The sequence below is a fragment of the Gadus morhua genome, chromosome 15 (assembly GCF_902167405.1).
Source record: "Gadus morhua chromosome 15, gadMor3.0, whole genome shotgun sequence".
NCBI classification, from domain to species: domain Eukaryota; kingdom Metazoa; phylum Chordata; class Actinopteri; order Gadiformes; family Gadidae; genus Gadus; species Gadus morhua.
This window is the reverse complement of record NC_044062.1, coordinates 10,589,694-10,611,517: the sequence shown is the minus strand read 5'-3', so window position 1 is coordinate 10,611,517 and position 21,824 is coordinate 10,589,694. Positions and strand designations below refer to the sequence as shown.

Below are 21,824 nucleotides of genomic sequence, written 5' to 3'. Positions count from 1 at the left end.
AACGCGTCGGACTCTCGTCTCTGGTATTTCTACAACGAGACTCGTATTGGGGGTTATCTCAGCCAAGGTTGAGAAGGAATTGGGGGGGAAAGAACTTTGGCTTCGACTCCCTCAAGTCAAGAACATGAACCACGACAAGGAGGAGAAAGGGATCTTTGCCGGGCAGCGCTTAGGCACCTCCGCCTCCGGCGGTGGTCCCTCAGCGGGGCTCAAGCGGGAGACATTCGCCGCCAACAATCCCTTTCTCCTCCATGTCGTGGTTCATGTTCTTGAGGGAGTCAAAGCCAACGTTCCTTCCCCCCAATTCATTCTCAACTTTGGCTGAGATAACCCCCAATACGAGTCTCGTTGTAGAAATACCAGAGACGAGAGTCCGACGCGTTATGCGCCATCACACCAACAGCAGAACGGTTATCCAAATAACAAGGAAGTGTACAACACTTGCGTTACAGTCCTGGAGCTCTATATCTAAATAATATCATATAATACATAGATATCTATATCATATAACATATTGTGTGCGCCTCCAGACGATATTATGTATCACAAACGACTTTGACGGGTTCTGCGACGTCTCTGGTTCTTCCACTTTCACATCAACCTGAAGTCGACTGAACTGCGCGCTGCCTGCTGCCGGCTGCCCGCTGCCGGGCGATGGTGCCTCGCGGCATGTCGCAGTTCATGTAGCCTACTTCAGCGAGTCAAACCAAAGTTCCTTTCCCCCAATTCCTTCTCAACCATGGCTCAGATAACCCCCACGACAGTCTCGTTGTGGAAATACAAGACACGTCAAAGAACCGACAAGAAACACTTGCGTTACAGTGTGTGTATTCACGTTGATGTGGACGTTGAAGAACCAGGAACGTCGGAATATCGGCTCACACAGCTTTTGGCCGTGATAATATGTATTATATGATATAGATATCTGTGTAGGCTATATGATAATATTTAGATATAGAGCTCCAGGACTCCCGTGTGTTCTAGAATATTTACAGAACACGGCTAAAGGCTGTGTGCGCCTCGCCATTGCGATACATCCACTGTAAACAGAGCGCATGGTACCGTCCCTGGCTGCAAGCTGCTCAGGGCCACACCCCCACCCTCCTCCTTGACACGCCCACCGAAACAGCGCATTTGGGGGAAGCTCAATGTGCGACTGGCTCGGAGTGGCTGTAACTCTGCACCACGGCTGAATTTCAGGAACGTCTTTGAATACTGTGTTAGTTGCCCACTAATACCTATATTAAAGAATACATAAAATAGCATGTCATGGGACCTTTAACAATCCTATCAAACCCAGCCAAGTGCTATCCCATCTCCATCACTTGGGTGATGATTCACAAGAAACTCATCTTAAAGTCTCAGATCAGTCAAGATTTAAATGTAGCTGGATTGATCAGGTATATCAGTCTTCATTTGAATGTAAATCTAGAGGAGTGGCCATTATACTGCACAACTAAATTATTTTTGTACCCATAATGTGATTACAGACCCTAATGGGAGGTACTTAATTGTTACTGGTGAACTGTATAACCCCCGGGTACTTCTTGTAAGCGTATATGGTCCAAATTGTTATGATGACGTTCTTTTTTAGTCTTTGTTCTGCACTCTACCAGATATGCCCTCACATTCCCTTATGGGGAGGGGACTTTAACTGTTGGCTGGATCCTAAACTAGATTGGTCATCTACCGAAACTCCACGCCTTCGAGTTCTGCTAAGTTGATCCAGTCCTTTGAGGACCAATTTGCCATTTCTGACCCTTGGCGCTTTTCAATCTCGCTGATAAAGAATATAATTTTTTGTTCAAATGTCCATCAAACTTTTACTGGTATTGATTATTTTCTAGTAGATAATAGCATTCTCCCATGTGTAAATTCCATCACGCATAACCCAATAGTTATACCTGACCATGCCCCAGTGACCATGGACGCACATTTTGATGGACCAAATAATGGCCAGTTGGCCACGCTCCATGGCGTTTCAATAATCGTTTACTTTCAAATGAGGACTTTGTGGAATGTATTTCAAAACAAATAGACTTCTTTCTTAGTGTAAATAAGACGCACGTTTCCACTTTGGTGCAGAGGGAGACCCCGGAGGCGTATATAAGGGGTGAAATAATTTCCTATAGTGGCTATGAGAGGAATATATATCAGAATAATCTCATTGAATTAACAAACTGCATTGCACAACTGGACAGAATTTATGCCACATCTCCCTCTCCAGCTTTGGTAGAAGGAGCCCCCCTCCCTGCAAGCTGAGTTTAAGGGTTAGTTAGTTTAATATTAAAGCCACGGATCGTACAATGGAAATGTTACCGAAATCCGGATATACTTACTTTGAGCAAGGGGATAAAGAAAGCAAATTGCTTGCATACTATACTCACCCTGGTTTAACTTCTCTGGAGTGTTAACATCAGGGAGTAACATCAGGGGGTAGGGTTAGGGTTAACATCAGGTAGTGGGGTTAGGGTTAACATCAGAGAGTAGGGTTAGGGTTAACATCGGGGAGTAGGGTTAGGGTTAACATCGGGGAGTAGGGTTAGGGTTAACATCGGGAGTAGGGTTAGGGTTAACATCAGGGGGTAGGGTTAGGGTTAACATCAGGGGGTAGGGTTAGGGTTAACATCAGGGGGTAGGGTTAGGGTTAACATCAGGTAGTAGGGTTAACATCAGAGAGTAGGGTTAACATCAGGTAGTAGGGTTAGGGTTAACATCGGGGAGTAGGGTTAACATCGGGGAGTAGGGTTAGGGTTAACATCAGGGGGTAGGGTTAGGGTTAACATCAGGTAGTAGGGTTAGGGTTAACATCAGGGAGTAGGGTTAACATCAGGTAGTAGGGTTAGGGTTAACATCGGGGAGTAGGGTTAGGGTTAACATCGGGGAGTAGGGTTAGGGTTAACATCAGGGGGTAGGGTTAGGGTTAACATCAGAGAGTAGGGTTAGGGTTAACATCAGGGGGTAGGGTTAGGGTTAACATCAGAGAGTAGGGTTAGGGTTAACATCGGGGAGTAGGGTTAGGGTTAACATCGGGGAGTAGGGTTACCATCAGGTAGTAGGGTTAGGGTTAACATCGGGGAGTAGGGTTAGGGTTAACATCAGGGGGTAGGGTTAGGGTTAACATCAGGGGGTAGGGTTAGGGTTAACACCAGGGAGTGGGGTTAGGGTTAACATCAGGGAGTAGTATTAGAATAACTGCTGTCAACTCATAAATGGTACTAAAAGAGAAGAAAAGTTTGATGGTAGATAAGGGAAAGGGAGAGGAAACAAGAATATTATTGATAAAGAATGGAGCATCTTCAAATGAATAGTCAGAGGCTGGTACACTGGGATCAGCTGAAAAGGGTTAATGTTTTATAAATAATATATATAAAGGGAAGTTCATGGTATGGATGCATGAAATGGGAAAAAAGGCTGACATAATTAAAAGAAAGTAACAAAAGAACGAAATACCACCCAGTGAGGACCCCTGGAGTGGGGCCAGACTCTGCCCAGTGAGGACCCCTGGAGTGGGGCCAGACTCTGCCCAGTGAGGACCCCTGGAGTGGGGCCGGACCCCGCCCAGTGAGGACCCCTGGAGTGGGGCCGGAGCCCGCCCAGTGAGGACCCCTGGAGTGGGGCCGGACCCCGCCCAGTGAGAACAGCGGCCGGGCCCAGGGGAGGGGACGGTGGAATGGTTAATGTTTATGATAATAAGAATACTACATAATATGAGGAGGGAGACAGGGGGAGGAGCCATTCCGTTTGGAGGGGAAATAAACACATTGTTAAATTTAGAGGAGGTATAAGTATAAGAGGATAGGAAGGGGTAAGTTTAGGGTATAAGGGAAATATTTGAGGTTAGAAGAAGAGGGATGGTGATTGTTAAGGTTTTAAACCTTAAGGGGGGGAAGGGAGAGGGGGGCTAGGGGAAGGGAGAGGTTAAGGTTAGGGCTAGGGGGAGGGAGAGGTTAAGGTTAGGGCTAGGGGGAGGGAGAGGTTAGGGCTAGGCGGGACAGAGCCAATGACACCACCTGGTACAATAACTAGAACCTATGATGTACTAGGTGTGTGTATCTTACTGAAACACACACCTGGTACATATGCTAGAATATATTATATACTAGGTGTGTGTATCTCACGGATACACACACCTAGTACATATTCTAGATGATGTTGCAGTATCACTTCTTTCAGGAGTTGTGCGTGGATTACAATAAGACGGCCTCAAGAAAAAACTAGACAGGATTTACAGGGAGGGAGAAAGAGCATGAGTGAGGGAGGGGAGACAGAGCGAGAGAGAGATCTTAAATGTTTGCACATGTGGCCCTGATGTGGTCTGAGGCGGTGGGGATTTACTGCTCCTCCTGTTACTTTATCTGCCCTCCTCCCTCTCCCCTCATCCCTCTCCATTCCACTCCCCCCTCTCCTCCCCTCCATCATTATCACTCACATACTTTAGAGAATATCCAGAGAGAGAGAGAGAGAGAGAGAGAAAGAGAGAGAGAGAAACACACACACACACGGAAGAGAAAAAGAGAGAGAGAGAGAGGCACACACATGAGAGGCAGAGAGAAAAAGAGAACGAGCGACGAGAGGAGGTGAACAGTTATTGCTATCACATGTTACCCTGGAGCAGAGGATTCTGGGAACTTTGTTTACCTACTGATTCCTGACACACTCACTCACACCTTTTGAATGCCCATCCCTTAAGCCAATTACAACATTGAAGGTTTTTATTTTAAATATCTTCAGCTAGGCGTAGATGGCTGTAAGTCAAGACATTAAGCCACGCCTAATAAGGGCATTCTATTCAAGTTTATAGACCTTTGTTTATAACTTCATTCATTGTAAACTTTGTACATCGCTATTAAACCCTTTAATTGTACTAGATTCCGATCGTTGCTATATATAACAAGCTATTATAATTATCATTATGAGTTGAGTAATAACTGTTATCATTAGAGCGCTGCAGTCGACACAGAAGCACACATCGTTAAGGTTTTCTCTGTTTATTGGAGGCAGAAGCTAAGACACACACGTTTCCTTGTTTTTCTTAGACCTGGCAACCCTTCCTCCCCTACAAAGTACTACTGTACACATTATAAACAGTTATTAAAAATACAAACTAAAATAGAGATAAACATTTACAACATACACGTGATATATATAATATAGTTTTTGCTCTTTTTTACAGAGGTAAAAATACTTAGCGTAAAAAAACGAGTCTGATTTCGTAGATCTGTCTTAACTTTGATTTAAATACACAATAAGTTTGGGAGCGTGTTTCAGGCACTTTGTAAATGGCTTGAGGAGACGACAGACACCGGCGGGTTCTCTCTTTCTCCCCCCCTCACCCTTCCTCTTCAGGTCTGGGGGGGGGGGGGGGGGGGCAGCAATGAGGCAGGATGAGGATATCCTGTCTAAAATAAGACTCCTGTTTCCTCCTGCTGTTGTGACATCAGGCTGCCCTGCATCCTCTCAGCCAATCAGCGGCCTGGGATGGGTTTTTTGGGGGGGGGGGGGGGGGGGGTGATTGTACATCGCAGGTGAACAGGGAGTCCAGACACAGAACAGACACACCTGAAGACTTCCCTTGATCAAATATGGTTAATGTCCTCCCTGGTCATCTTCCGAAGCCTCCGGCGACCAATCACAGCCCTGGGAGCGTCTCCGGCCAACCACGGCTCGTTATGATTGATTGTTGATTAACTGATTGTTTTGATTGGCTCAAACGGGTGCCAGGTGATGTCATCATTCAGACCGGGCACCGACGGCTCTGAGCCAATCAGAAACAGTGACTGGTGTGTTTTGGTGGATGTGTCCGTTACGGTCGGTCTTCAGACTTCAAGTACTGAGTGGAGTGGGAGACACACACACACACACACACACACACACACACACACACACACACACACACACACACACACACACACACACACACACACACACACACACACACACACACACACACACACACACACACACACACACACACACACACACACACGGTTCTCTGGTTGGAACCGGACGGGGGGGAGGAGTCAGCGTACCGACGTCTGACCCGGCGCTAGCTTATCTGTAAAGTACAACAAAAACAAAACAGCTTTTCCTTTTGGCTTATTGTGGCGTCCGTGTGTCCGTCCAGTTCCCCGCTAGAGGCCAGACATGTAAACCAAGGGGGGGGGGAAGGGGGGGGCTCAGCTGGCCGCCTTATGGCGCCCCCCACAGCATCCCCAGGCCAGCGCGGCGCGGTGGCAGGCGTGGAGGGGGGGGTAGAGACACAGGCAGGGCGCCACCAGGGACAGCGCCCCCAGGGCCAGCCAGCGCGGCCCCCGGCGTGCCCCGCCCCCGCCCCCGCCCTCGCAGGAGCAGGGGTCCGAGAAGTCCCCCTCAGGGTCCGACATGCAGTGGTACAGCATGCTGTCGGCCAGCCACATGCAGCTGACCCGCCGCACGCAGCCGCCCACCGCGTCCGGGGCGTCCTGGCACCGGCCCCTCCGATTGGCCGAGGGGTAGAACGTCTCGCCGCAGTGTTCGCACTGAGCGCGCCCTCCGCTGCCCGCCTTGCCGCCCTTCACCCCCCCTCCGCTGCCTCCGTCGTCGTCAGAGGGGGAGGAGCCGGGGAGAAAGGGGCGCGGCTGGGCGGAGACCACGCCCGAGAAGCCCCCGTGCCGGGCGTGGCCGGGAAGCTTGGCACTGAGGGGCCCCTGGGGGCCATCTGGGGGAGGGGCCAGGGGGTAGGAGTACTCGTGCTTGGGGCCGTCCGTCTTGGAGAAGTGCACATAGGAGGAGGACGGGTCGCTGTGCAGGAAGTGGTCACGCACAGCTGCATGGCGGTAGTCCTCGTAGCCGGTCCGCCACGCCCTCTCCGAACCGCGGCCCCAGCCCCGCTCCGGACCGGACTCCCAGCCCCGCTCCGGACCGGACTCCCAGCCCCGCTCCGGACCGGACTCCCAGCTCCGCTCCGGACCGGACTCCCAGCTCCGCTCCGGACCGGACTCCCAGCTCCGCTCCGGACCGGACTCCCAGCTCCGCTCCGGAACGGACTCCCAGCTCCGCTCCCGAGGGTTGATCCTCACGATCTCCTCCTCCTCCTGGAAGGTCACGTGGCGTGGGAACCGGGACAGAGACTGGAGGAGCAGGAGGAGAACCGGACGTTAGGAAACGTTCATGACCTCTTAGAAGATACTGGAGGTCAGATACTGGAGGTCAGGGGTCAGGTGTGTGAGGTCAGGGGTCAGGGGTCAGGTGAGTGGGTTCAGGGGTCTGCTGAGTTGGTTCAGAGGTCAGGCGTGTGAGGTCAGGGGTCAGGTGTGTGAGGTCAGGGGTCAGGCGTGTGAGGTCAGGGGTCAGGTGTGTGAGGTCATGTGAGTGGGTTCAGGGGTCTGCTGAGTGGGTTCAGAGGTCAGGTGTGTGAGGTCAGAGGTTAGGTGTGAGGTCAAGGGTCTGGTGTGTGAGGTCAGGGGTCAGGTGGGTGAGGTCAGGGGTCAGGTGTGTGAGGTCTCACCCACCTGACCCCTGACCTCCAGTATCTGACCTCCAATATCTTTTAAGAGGTCATGATAGTTTCCTAACGTCTGGTTCTCCTCCTGCTCAGAGGTCAGGTGTGTGAGGTCAGGGGTCAGGTGAGAGAGGTCAGGTGTGTGAGGTCAGAAGCCCGGTAGGTGACGTCAGGGGTCAGGTGTGTGAGTTCACCTGTTCAAACAGGAACTGGTCCGTCAGGCGGTAGGGCTCGTAGAAGTCGTTGCCATGGTGATGCCCCAGCCTGCAGCCTTGTCTCCGGGCGAGGGGCGATGTGTCGTGCGGGGGTTGGCAGCCCTCCGTCCGCTGGGAGGAGTTGGATGAGCTGTCGGTGGCGTTCTGCGGGGCGGGAAAAACACAGGCTGCTGATTGGATGAAACTATCCTAAAACACAGAACACACTGCAGTGAGGAAGACAGAGGGTTGCTTAGCCCCGCCCCCAACCAAACAGACTAGTGAGCCCCGCCTCCAACCAAACAGACCAGTGAGCCCCACCTCCAACCAAACAGACTAGTTAGCCCCGCCACCAACCAAACAGACCAGTTAGCCCCGCCCCAACAAAACTGACCAGTTGCCCCGCCCTCAACAAAACAGACAAGTTAGCCCCGCCCCCAAAAAACTGCCCAGTTAGCCCTGCCCCCCAAAAACGGACCAGTTGCCCCGCCCTCAACAAAGCAGACTAGTTAGCCCCACCCCCGACACAAAAGACCAGTTAGCCCCACATCCCAAAAACTGACCAGTTGCCCCGCCCTCAACAAAGCAGACGAGTTAGCCCCACCCCCAACAAAAAGACCGGTAAGCCCCGCCCCCATGGGCAGTGGGGGAGGGGTTAACTTTAACAGGAGGGAGAGGGGGGACATTGAATATTTCCCCCAAACTCACTTTGAGAACCACAATTTACGGTATCAAAAAATGGTTTACGTAATAAAAAAAAATAAAAACCTCCACGTTGCACAAACATGTGGTCCTGTGCACCTGAACCTCTCCCTGATCCAATCCCTCTCCCCCTTCCCCCCGCCCGCTTTCTCCCTCACTTTCTTCCTCCCCCTCCGCTCTCTCCCTCACACTCCCCCCTCTCTTCTTCCCCGTCTGCTCTCTCCCTCACACTCCCCCCTCTCTTCCTCCCCCAGTCTCTCTCAGCCAACGATGACTAGCAAGACGCTTCCTATCGTAAATCACTGCTCTAAGCTTGGAAACAGCTCTGTGTGTGTGTGTGTGTGTGTGTGTGTGTGTGTGTGTGTGTGTGTGTGTGTGTGTGTGTGTGTGTGTGTGTGTGTGTGTGTGTGTGTGTGTGTGTGTGTGTGTGTGTGTGTGTCCAGGAAGTGACCCTGCAACCTTTACTACAGCTACGGGTGTCAGATGACAGAGGAAAGGCACACACACACACACACACACACACACACACACACACACACACACACACACACACACACACACACACACACACACACACACACACACACACACACACACACACACACACACACACACACCTGAGGAATCGCTGCTTCAGGACAACTCCAGTATTTATGTTCTTTAACTTCTCTATCTGCTCCAGGCTGTTTTACCTCACCAACTTACACCTGAACACAAACTCTGCAGCAGATAGCATGTATATTGTAGTAAATACACTGGAAGAAAATAGGTTGCAAAACATGAAGCAGAAATACTTATGTACCTCAGAGATGTAGTACTACTACTGCTACTACTACTTCTACTTCTACTACTACTACTAATCATCGGGATGGGCAAGAGCATCCAGAAGCTCCAGTACATACAAAACAGCGCTGCCAGGATCCTGATGAGGGTACGCAAATATGAACACATCACCCCCATCCTCAAATCCCTTCACTGGCTCCCTGTCACATTCAGAATTTAATTCAAGGTCTCCCTCCTCACCCACCAGTGCATCCACGGACATGCCCCCCCCCCCCCCCCTTCTTCCAGGAGTTCCTCACCCCCCAGACCTAGATCTGTGCTGGATAGATCTATCTACCAGCCTACCCAGTGGACTGAAGTAAACATTGCTCATCTATCCAGCACAGATCTAGGTGGACACACCCACTAGTGATGTCATATTAGGCAGATTTTCGAAACGGCTTGTAAGGCTAATCACACTCACACCTGGTGGTATAATATAATGCCGCTTTTCCACTGCATGGTACCAGCTCGACACGACTCGACTCGACTCAGCTCGCCTTTTTTGCGTTTCCACCGCGAAAACATGGTATCTGGTACCTGAAGTGGCTGCTTTTTCTAGTACCGCCTCGCTCTAGGTTCCAAGCGGCTGAGCCGATGCTAAAAGGTGACGTCGGCAGACGGCCGGCCACTGATTGGCCAGAGAGTGTGACGAAGTCACGAGAGCGACATGGCCACCATGCTGGTAACAGCCATAGCAGCGCCGCAGCCAACATATTCCACTTCTTCAACATGCCAGCTAATAATACGAACACGAATACCATCGCATCGATGTTCTCCATTGTTGTTATGTGGGTTCTGTCCATGTGTGGGTTACGTAGGTGTTGTTTGCGTCGCATACAAAAATACGTCACGGCCCTTTCGCGCAGCCGACCCCGCCCACGTCCCGGAGGTACTATTTGCGGTGGAAAAGGACCCGCGCTGCTACCGTGTCGAGTCGTGTCGAGTCGTGTCGTGTCGAGTCGAGCTACATGTGCGGTGGAAAAGCGGCATAAGTCCCCTTTAAGTCCTGGCACTTAATGCACGCACTTATTGTATGTTGTATGTCCTTGCATAAGGATATAAAAGTGCTCGCTTTGAATAAAAGTGTCTTCTAAATGTAAATGTAATACTACCACGACTATTAATTCTACAACAAAGATGCACAAACACAAATGGAACACATGCTAACGCTATTCCATGCTAGGAGAATATCCCCGGACAGGCTAACAGGTAGTCTGATAGGACATTGAGACAGGAAGAGGTAATCTGCTCGGACAGTGAGACACAAAAGGGTAATCTGATAGGACAGTGAGACAGGAAGAGGTAATCTGCTCGGACAGTGAGACACAAAAGGGTAATCTGATAGGACAGTGAGACAGGAAGAGGTAATCTGCTAGGACAGTGAGACACAAAAGGGTAATCTGATAGGACAGTGAGACAGGAAGGGGTAATCAGATAGGACATTGAGACAGGAAGTTGTAATCTGATAGGACAGTGAGACAGGAAGGGGTAATCAGATAGGACATTGAGACAGGAAGTTGTAATCTGATAGGACAGTGAGACAGGACAGTGAGACAGGAAGGGGTCTTACGGTGAAGACGTCGTCGTCCCCCAGCTCCGCCCCGTTGTGGAGTGTGGTGGAGGAGGTGGTGGACCCTGAGGACACAAACGTTGTGCGTTGAGACCACCTGCTGCTGGAGCTCCGTCAGAGCAGGGGTCCTAGAGGACTCCGGTTATCAACACACAGTGGATTGATGCATTCCTACTGCGCTCTTCTAGCCAGTCCCTGCTCAAAGCTTTACAACACTGCGTCACATTCACCCATTCACGCACACATTCACACACCGAGGGCCGAGTCCACCACGCAGGGCAACAGCCAGCTCGCCAGGAGCAGTCAGAGTGAGGCGTCTCGCTCAGGGACACCTCTGGGGATCGAACTAGCAACCTTCCGGTTACCAGCCGACCCCCTCTAGCGCCTGAGCCGCATATAAAGGCAGCGTGGGCCAGCCTGTGTGTTCTGTCTCCATCACGCGGTCTTCAGGTCTCCTACCTTCAGCCAGGTCCTCGATGGCCTTCCTCACGCCGCGGTCGAATGCCCGGGCGTCGGCTGGGCTCTGGAAGGACAGGCCACATCTCCTGTCCTCCACCTTCCAATGGTGGAAGGTGGGCGTGGCCGCGGTGTACAGCAGGTCCTTCCTGAGCGGACACTCCAGGATCACCTGTCCGCCAAGACAACGTCACGGCAACCCGTTAGAACCAACACCAGGGGAACCCGCTAGAACCCACACCAGGGGAACCCGCTAGAACCCACACCAGGGGACCTGTCTCACTGTCCTATCAGATTACAACTTCCTGTCTCAATGTCCTATCTGATTACCCCTGGTGTGGGTACTAGAACCCGCTAGTACCCACACCAGGGGACCCGTTAGAACCCACACCAAGGGACCCGTTAGAACCCACACCAGGAAACCCCGTTAGAACCCACACCAGGGGACCCGTTAGTACCCACACCAGGGGACCCGTTAGAACCCACACCAGGGGACCCGTTAGAACCCACACCAGGGGACCCGTTAGAACCCACACCAGGGGACCCGTTAGTTCCCACACCAGGGGAAGGAAGAGGTTTATATTAGACCTGGAGGAGGTCTACACTAGACCTGGAGGAGGAAGGGGTCTACACTAGACCTGGAGGTGGTCTCCACTAGACCTGGAGGAGGTCTCCACTAGACCTTGAGGAGGTCTACACTAGACCTGGAGGTGGTCTACACTAGACCTTGAGGAGGTCTACACTAGACCTGGAGGTGGTCTACACTAGACCTGGAGGAGGTCTTCACTAGACCTGGCCCTGGAGGCCAGAGGCTCACCTGGTGGTCCAGGAGCCGCTCCCCATGGATGAGGAAGTGTCCATGGCTGAGGCTGCCTGCGGCGGGGGCGGGGACCAGCCCGGGGGCCAGCCCGGGGCCTAGCAGGCGACAGACCCCCACCCGGCTCAGAGCCCCCCCGTCCTGGGCCAACCAGCCCCCGCTGGAGTCGTCCCGGCTCATCACCACCGCCTTCACACGCACGATGTAGCTGTCACTGGAGAGGAGAGGGGGGAGAGGGGTGAGAGGGGGGGAGAGGGGAGGAGAAGGGGGTTAGGTTGGTCCAAAGGTCCTGAGAAGCATCCTTGATCAAGGGACCCTAACCCTACTGTCTAACCCCTACCGGCTCCTTAATGACCTGCCTCTGAACCGTCTTACCCCTAACTGCTCCTTAATGACCTGCCTCTGAAACGTCTAACCCCTAACTGCTCCTTAATGACCATCATTAAGGAGAAGGTAGGGGTTTGGGCAGTGATCCAAGGAGATAGGTTGATGTCATCCTGGACCAGTCTGACCCCAGGGGTCCGGAAGAGGGTGAATCCACTGAGCAGACTTTAACCCCGGTACCCAGAAGACCCTCTCAGAGTACGTGAGACCAGATCCCCTGTTCTCTGAGTTCTCCGCTGTGGGGCCAACCCACTAGAAGCACTGGGCATATGGGTGTGGAAGGCGGGTCTGCTCCAGAGCTCAGAGTTCAGTTGATGACCGCAGCCATCTGGAGAGACTTCCTGGTGATAAGATATCGCTGGACGCGCGCCAAACACCGCCCCTCCCATCGCCCGCGTTCCGGTGTGATTCAGCAGCCATCAGACACCATGACATCCCCAATACAGCAAGACGGACCGACAGACCCGCAGGCAGACAGACAGACAGGCAGATTGAAGGCCTTAATGTTAAACGCGCGAGCAGAGAGACAACACATCACTGCTATAGCATGGAGATGATTTTCCAGACAGCAGTGAGGGACAGATTGAGAGTGATACAGGCAGACAGACTGATACAAGCAGGCAGGCCGACAGACTGAGAGACAGACAGACAGACAGACAGACAGACAGACAGACAGACAGACATGTGATATAGGCAGAGAGATACAATACCGAGAGAAGGAACGACAGGCTTACAGACAGACAGATAGAGAGAGACCTGAGAGGGGCAGACAGACAGACAGATCAATAGAGCGATGGACAGACAGACAGACAGACAGACACACAAAGAGGGCCTAACGGACAGAGAGACAGATAAAGGGAGGGACAGACAGACAGACAGACATATAAAGGGAGGGACAGACAGACAGAGAGACACCAGACTCCCCAGTATCTCGACCTGCAGCGCTGACATCATGAATGCTCATATTCAGCCACCTAGGCTGCGGGCTGTTAGGGAGACTTCGATTGGTCGGCTGTAATCCAACCTTCCGATTAGCTGGGCTGGGTGTGGATATACGTGCACTCTGTCAGCAGAGAGCACCATAAGGACTGTGCCTTAGGGGCGTCTAAACATAAAACATGTTGACATAAAATGGCCAGTATCTAAGCTCCGCCCACCTTGGAAAGAGCCACCCGGTAACGCCCAATGTGAGCACGAACGGCCATATTTGGAGCTTCAGCAGACAGGTAAACATTGACCTTTGTTGTGTGGTTTTATGTCATATCAATACATATCCTTTAACTTTAAGTGAAAAAAAAAGACTCCACCGGAACGAAACCTTGTGCATTAATTGAGCATTAGAAGAACGATTCAGCTGCTATCCAATGATTCCGCCATGAAAGGTGAATACAGAAGTCGTAGCTTTATAGCGAGCTACAGGAGGTTAAGCCGATGGTCGTAAGGCTCTTAGCTGAAAGCCGTCAGAGAACCCCTCTAATGTTTCATATCCTCTTACAAGGTGTTAACCTTTGTAAGCGCACGGCTAATAACACTGCTAGTCGACTCAGCACCACACTGCCTGTTGGCTCAGCGCTAACGTCAGTAGCCCATCTGACAGAGCCTGTTAGCATAGTGCCTACCCCATTAGGCCAACAGCAGAGCCTGTTAGGTTAGTGGTAACACCAGAAGCCTAACATATCCTGTTACCTGACCGATAACACTGGTAACTAGTACAACAACGCTTGATAGCGTAGTGCTAACACCTAGCTAACACCTGCCACACACACATGCCGCACAGCAGAGCCCGTTAGCAGCGCTAACATCAGTACTTGTCATGGCTACACTGTTGTCATGGCGAGGAGAAAGCCACCTCCACAACAGAGCCTGCTAGCCTCTGTCTAGTCTGATGGGAGGACATTTAGGACTCATTGAGGTATGGGGAGGCCCCTCCTTATGAACTTCATATTAGTGATAAAGTCATATTCCACACTTCCTCAATTAAAGGCAGGCCATCAGGAGAACCAGCTAGGGTGAGCTTGAGTTTGAAACTATCCGACCCAAAACAACCCCTGCCCCGCACATCCAGGCCTCCCTCCCCTCCCCCAAAACATGTGACTAGCTCGCTAGCAATAGCTCTGCCTAGCCTTGTGGAAGACTGGTCATAATGGAAGATGAGTGTACAAGCAGAGAGCAGCCAGCCAGGGAGGGAGGGAGGGATGGAGGGAGGGAGGTATACATACGTAGGTAGGGAGGGAGGGAGAGAGGGAGGGAGGGAGATCATCAAATCGTTTCGTTAGGGTTGAATTAAATAATTACCCGGCTCGTTCACTCCCTGTGACAGCCAGTACCAGGTTGTGTATTTCTTTCCAGAACCTCTTATTCCTTGATCGCTGTCAGGGTTTAAAACCGGATTTCAACCTATAGGACCTCAAGAAGATCTGACAGAAGTGGCCTCCCCTAGGGTTAGGGAGAGAGACCAAAGGCTAATAGGTAGCTTTAGGACCGAGGGCCAAGAGAGACCAGAGACGGACAGGTAGCCGTAGGCCTGGAGGACACCAGAGAATAACACGGGTAGCTTTAGGGCAGAGGGCCAGCCAGGTGAGAGACCAGAGACTGACAGGTAGCTTTAGGCCCGAGGGCCAGGAGAGAGACCAGAGACTGACAGGTAACTTTAGGACCGAGCGCCAAAAGAGACCAGAGACTGACAGGAAGCTTTAGGGCAGAGGGCCCGGAGAGAGACCAGAGACTGACCGGTAGCTTTAGGGGTGAGGGAGAGAGACCAGAGACTGACAGGTAACTTTAGGGGTGAGGGAGAGAGAACAGAGACTGATAGGTAGCTTTAGGGCCAGGGGCCAGGAGAGGGACCAGAGACTGACCGGTAGCTTTAGGGGTGAGGGAGAGAGACCAGAGACTGATAGGTAGCTTTAGGGCCGGGGGCCAGGAGAGAGACCAGAGACTGACAGGTCAAAAATAAACAGTGCTACAACATGTTGAGTAAATGTTATGTTACTGTATTGTTTCACTGCTAAATATGTAGCACTTTGTTACTGTAATATGAATTAAGTGTTTTGCGTTCATATTAATGATGTACTGTGTTGTGCGTTATTATAATATTACTGCTGTACTGTGTCGTGTATTTCTGTAGTGTTGTGCATTTCTGTAGTGTTGTGAATTACTGTAGTGTTTTCGACGTTACTGGAGTGTTATGCTTTACTGGAGTGTTGTGTGTATAACTGTGAGGTTGTGGATTACTGTAGTGTAGTGCGTTACTGGAGTGCACAGCAGCAGACATATGACGTAGAATTGGCGGATGTATGCTTTTATTTAGACGTGTCAGGTTTGGTTGCCGGGGTGACCTTTCTGATGCCACCAACACATGCTGATTCTGCAGACACACATGCAGTGTGTGTGGCCTAATCCTTCTCCTTGTGGACGGCCAACTGACACACGCTGCACGACAAAGACGTATTCAAATAACTGCGACACACACACTACATATAAACACTCCTGCCCTCGGATAAGTAACACACAAAGGTGTGTGTGTGTGTGTGTGTGTGTGTGTGTGTGTGTGTGTGTGTGTGTGTGTGTGTGTGTGTGTGTGTGTGTGTGTGTGTGTGTGTGTGTGTGTGTGTGAGAGAGAGAGAGAGAGAGAGAGAGAGAGAGAGACGCGCCCCACTTGCACAGGCAGAGCGCGAGTACGGCAGGCATGAATGGCTGGAGCTCAAGGTTACAGCTTTTATGAATGAGGCCCGCGTCACGCGACGCCCTCCCGCCCTTCCGGTTCACCGACCGCAATTCTGCGATGAGGCACGAGCCCGTGCATTTCAAACCCGCACGTCAAAACCATACATTTATTTATCATGGGGGCGCGCCTCGGCAGCGCGTGACCGTGACTACTTCGGTCCTGTTAATAAAGACCCGACGTCCCTCTGAGCCCCGGTGGACGTTTATAGCCTACTTTTAAACAAACACGGCTCCGGTTATTAACGTGAGACCAACCCAGCTGCCCGAAACGGGGAGCGAGGCCTACTTCGTCGTGTAAGAACAACGTCTTCTTCCCGCGAGCTTGCGTGTTTTTATGAATGGCGCGTGGTGTCGGGGTATGCAAATGAGGCGGATTGAGGAAGAGATGGCGGACAGATCGGATGTCTCACATCCGGCGAGACTTCCCCCTCCTCCCGAGCTACACCGCGAGCGGGTCCGGGGAGAGTGCTCGAGCGCCACCGTTCAAGGCGCCCTCTCTTTGTTCTGGCTCGCGGGTCTTTACCGACGGAGTGTCTCACGCACAACTCCCAGACCTCCACGCGTCTCACGCGGGCCAAATGTTTCCGATCCACCCACGCTTCTGCTTCTACCCCGACCCCCCCCTCCCCGAGGTGGGGGCCTCTGTTCCCCGTGCTACACCTCTGCCACGGAATAGCTACACACAGACACATACACAGATCCACCCGCCACGCACAGCCCCCGTGCACCACGGTGTCCGCGACTCGACGCGGTATCCCCCCCCCCGGGGATACTCACTCGTGCGGCCGTGTGTCTTCCAGCATTGTCTCGGTTCACCTCCGGCGGTCCGCCGCGACGGGGGCAGGCGGTCTGCTCGTCATGGTTCCCCGGGTGGCGGTGGTCGGTCTCCCGGTCTCGCTCCTCTCTCTCCCCTCGCTCGCTTTCTCCTCCAACCAACCAGTTGCTTCTCGGTCACGAACGCGCCCCGAAACCTTCGATCTCCCGGCCGCCGCGACTCGCAAAAAACACCGATTCCGTGCGGGTTAATCCCGCCAAGGTCCTGTGAGTAAGGAGATCCCGGTAGTTCCGTGGTGCTTGGTGTGCTCGTCGCTAGTTTCCGAGGGCTGGCCCCGCCAGAGCCCCATCTCTCGCTACTCCATGTTGGATCGCAGGCAGCAGCTCCACCGACGCCGGGGGAGGGCCGGGGAGGAGGGGGGAGGGAGAGCAGGGCGGAAGCGATGACGTAGACCTCGTAACACATTTCGGTCGAGTGGCCACAGCAGCCGAGCGGCGGCCCGGACCCCCGAGTCCGGACACCGGGTCAGCTGTGTGGTCCATCGGTCGGGGGTTGCACGGCAGCCGCCCGGTGCGTCGGACTCGGTAGCCGGGGCTGGAGTGATCTACTAGGAGAGTAGGTTCCGTCCTACTGGGAGAAGAGGGTCTGTCCTACTGGGAGAGGAGGGTCCGTCCTATAACACACAAATGTGTGTGTTGAAACCAGCGTTTCATGATGGGGACTTAACAAACAACAAAAAATCACCCCAGACACGACCGCTGCTCTGAAGGAACCGCGAGATGAAGACCTGGGCGAGCAGGCGTAGCACTGTTATCTTCTAGGTCCTGGTGGTCCGCAGGGGTAGGCTGTAGGTCCTGGTGGTCTGTATGGGTAGGCTGTAGGTCCGTGTGGGTAGGCTGTAGGTCCTGGTGGTCTGTGTGGGTAGGTCCTGCGGGTGGTCTGTGTGGGTAGGCTGTAGGTCTTGGTGGTCCGTGTGGGTAGGCTGTAGGTCCTGGTGGTCCGTGTGGGTAGGCTGTAGGTCTGTGTGGGTAGGCTGTAGGTCCTGGTGGTCCGTGTGGGTAGGCTCTAGGTCCTGGTGGTCTGTGTGGGTAGGCTGTAGAACCAGGTGGTCTGTGGAGGTAGGCTGTAGACTAGGTTCTGGTGGTCCGTGTGGGTAGGCAGGATTCATTCTTTTTCTGTGTCTTATCAGACCATAAATCCACAACAGCCTATTAGTACTTTTATGATCCACTTTCGAGACGCTTCAAGCTAGGATCGTTCAAGCTGTGATTAAGCTAGATTGTCTTTTTCTTACGTCTCAACGTCGCTTGGTCGTCGTTGCTTTTATTTTTTATTATGTGTATCAGAAACATGAATGAAAATAGCCTCCAGTCAGAGACTTGCGGCGCCCCCTGCTGGTGAGTGTTTAGGCTATTTTATTTTATTATGAACCCGACAGCGACGGCTGGATCGGTGAATCCACGCGGAGGACGATCATCTACCCATCTAGATCTTATAATGTACCTGATTTCTGTACATAATTATCTCTACAGCGATATTAAAACACGGATTAAAGGCCGTGTTGCAGGGTTCATTTTCCAACGAATTTGCGCAATTTGCTTGTTGGTAATAAACATTTAAACTGTTATCCATTGTATTTGATGTTGTTCGGTATCACAAAATGGAATATAATACGAAAAAGTAGGTTCAATTTTAGCGGTTTGCAATTGATCTTATTTCCCCCACAATCCATTGCATTAGGTCGCCTTGGGGGAGACGACAGCCGTATGACGCCTTCAAAGCGCACGAAGTTTCACGGAGGCTCGGAGGAAAATGCTTTGAACTCTCTGTTGCAGCAGAGTTTTCGCTGAGAGTTTCGTGCGGGAGTTAAGCTACCCGAGTCCTCCGAGATCACGTCACAAAAATGGCTGCCCATTTCATTGATAGAATAAGGCTAACTAGCAGCAAGCCGTAATGGTGAACCCAACATTTGCATCACGATACATTATATCTTACAACCTCACAGGTACATTCTCGTCTCATTGTGCAGATCAATTTTGCAGAATGTCCATGAAGCCAGGACCAATCATCGCCCCCTGAAGGGGGCGTCCGGGGCTCTAAGGGCGGCTCGACCAAATTCAAATCAATTATACATTCTACGGAGCATTAAGAAAAAATGTCATCCATAATAGACAAAATCATGTTGACTGATTAACCAATATTTGCAGTATCTGAATGTTGGAGAACAAGAAGTGTCACTCTGATTGGCTGGACGCCTTTGAACGACGTAAGGCCATGCCCATATTTGGTAATCAATTGCTGCCCGGCCAAGGCCAATCTCACCGGAATATTGATAATAGGCGTCTATTCTGACACGTAACATCTCCAGAAGGTACTAGAAATGTTTAACAGAGTAGCACAGCAGATAAGCGAATCGTCTGCTCTGGTCTGCATCACCTGGTTGAGTTCTGGGATCCACTGGTTGACCTGTGGAGCTCTGGGTCGTCCTGCCGTGTCTGAATGGTTCATGGTACTTGAGCTACTGACCGGTGGTCAGACTGACCGGTGCTCTGACTCGCAGGTATTCTGACTGACTGGTATTCTGACTGACTGGTATTCTGACTGACTGGTGGTTTGACCTACTGTCATTCTGACTGACTGGTGTTCTAACTGACTGCTGGTCTGACTGACTGCTGGTCTGACTGATTTGTTGGCTGAATGGTTGTCTTGCTGACTGGTGGTCTGGCTGACTGCTGGTCTGGATGACTGGTTTTCTGGCTACCTCATAAGAAACGCTGAACCATCATGACCTCTGAACTCTCGGGGATTGGACCAATCAGAGCGACCCCAGCAGTGTCTCTCTGTCTGCCTGTCTACCACACACACACACACACACACACACACACACACACACACACACACACACACACACACACACACACACACACACACGTGCTGTACTCTTAATGCCCTCCCACTACACACATATACAGTTGATTAATGAGCTCGCCCCAGGGTGCGGAGGAGATCCAACCCACAGTTCCTCCAGTTATATATTATATATATATATATTATGTTATTGTGTTCTAATTTGTCCGTGCTGCTTTCGACCAGCAGAGGGAGACACAGACCAACCAACCAATGGGCTGCTTTCTACCATTCCTCCAAGAGTGAGGGAACTACAAACAACGGAGCAGCCGAATCTACGAGGAAATCAAGAGTGGATGATTCATATATATATTTATGATTAAAAACAAATAAAGTGTGACATCATGACGTCGCCTCCCTGTCACGATTTAACATCCTGACATCACGTCCCTTTTAGGAATCAAGATCATGACATCACCTCCCTGTAAGGAATGAAGATTATGACATCACCTACCTTTTAGCAATCAAGAATGTTTCTGTGTGCGTTTCTGTTCATGTGCGTTTCTGTCCATGTGTGTTTCTGTGTGTGTTTCTGTTATTGTGTGTTTCTGTGTGTGTTTCTTTTCATGTGTGTTTCTTTTCATTTGTGCTTCTGTTCATGTGTGTTTCTGCTAATGTGTGTTTCTGCTCATGTGCGTTCCGTTGTGCTTCTGTTCTGAGCAGAATTTAAAGAGCCTCTTCAGCCTATTTAAAGAAGGACAGGACACTGATGATATAACAAAGACACACACAAACAGAAACAAACAGACACACTAAACACACAAACACACCCACACACTGTATGAGGTAACACCTCTTATGGGACTTTTGTAAAACAACTGAATGATGAATGAATGAATGAATGAATGAATGCCTTTTATTGTCACTATAGTACAATAAGACTGAAGCATCTCTTTTCCAGTGCATACACATAAAAATACAAATCTAATAACGTAAAAAGGTAATAAATAGTGTAAAAGGTCATAAGCTCAGTGCATGTGTGAGTTCAGGTTGGTAATGGCTTTTGCGACAAACATTGTACTTGAGTCTTTTAGTCCTTGTTTGATGCACCTGTAGTGCCTCCCTGAGGGCAAAGTTGGACTGCATGGTAGTTTCACGTTTGTGTAGGTGTTTAGCTTTACCGTGGTGGTAGTTGTACTGTAGTAGTAGTGGTAGTTGTACTAGGGGTAGTTGTACTGAAGTAGTAGTGGTAGTTGAAGTGTGGTAGTAGTTGTGTTCCGTAGTATTTGTCTTTGCTGTAACATACTTACATGAGGCTTTATTGTGACCCATCCTGGGATATTTTGAGATTGTGTTTGAAAATGAACATATGCTGATGTGTTTGCCTGATGTTTTTTGTGGGTATGCGTGCTGGTGTGATTGTATGCATGCCTGTGTGTGTGTGCGCTTCTGTGGGTGTGTGTGTGTGTGTGTGCCTGATGGTTTTTGTGGTTGTGTGTGCCAGTGTATCTTGTGCGTACTGGTGTGTGTTTGTGTGTGTGTGTGTGTGTGTGTGTGTGTGAGCAGGTGTGTGCGGCTGTGTGTGAGAGTGAGAGACAGAGAGCGAGAATTCCATCTTCTTCCCGTTTTGTAAAAGCGTCTCTCCTCCGTCGTGTAAAACTGCTTCTCCCTCCATCCTTTCACTCGCCCTTCTGGCGCTCGCTGGCGGAGCGCTGTGATTGGCTGAGCAGGGCCTCTGCGTTTGCGGCCTGTCAGGTCGCTCCAGATGTGTGAAGCGTCGAGACTGAGGAGGTGTTTCCTCCTCTCCCTCAGAGGATAAGAGTTACCTCCTCTCCTCCTCCTCTCCCTCAGAGGATACGAGTTACCTCCTCTCCTCCTCCTCTCCCTCAGAGGATACGAGTTTCCTCCTCTCCTCCTCCTCTACCACCGAGGATACGAGTTGCCTCCTCTCCTCCTCCTCTCCCTCAGAGGATATGAGTTACCTCCTCTCCTCCTCCTCTACCACGAGGATACGAGTTACCTAATAGTGGTAGTTGTACTGTAGTAGT

At 51.2% G+C, this 21,824-nt stretch overlaps 1 protein-coding gene across 1 annotated transcript; it reads right to left on the bottom strand.

Moving 5' to 3' along the window:
• Positions 1–4,975: 4,975 nt before the first annotated feature.
• On the bottom strand, positions 4,976–17,341 carry LOC115559679 (sprouty-related, EVH1 domain-containing protein 2). The gene is made up of 6 exons (XM_030378717.1): positions 16,932–17,341; positions 12,048–12,261; positions 11,234–11,402; positions 10,775–10,839; positions 7,678–7,842; positions 4,976–7,112 (listed from the first exon to the last, which is right to left on the bottom strand). Exons 1-6 carry the CDS (start codon positions 16,955–16,957, stop codon positions 6,180–6,182), a joined length of 1,572 nt encoding a protein of 523 aa, XP_030234577.1. The 5' UTR covers positions 16,958–17,341; the 3' UTR covers positions 4,976–6,179.
• Positions 17,342–21,824: the final 4,483 nt, after the last annotated feature.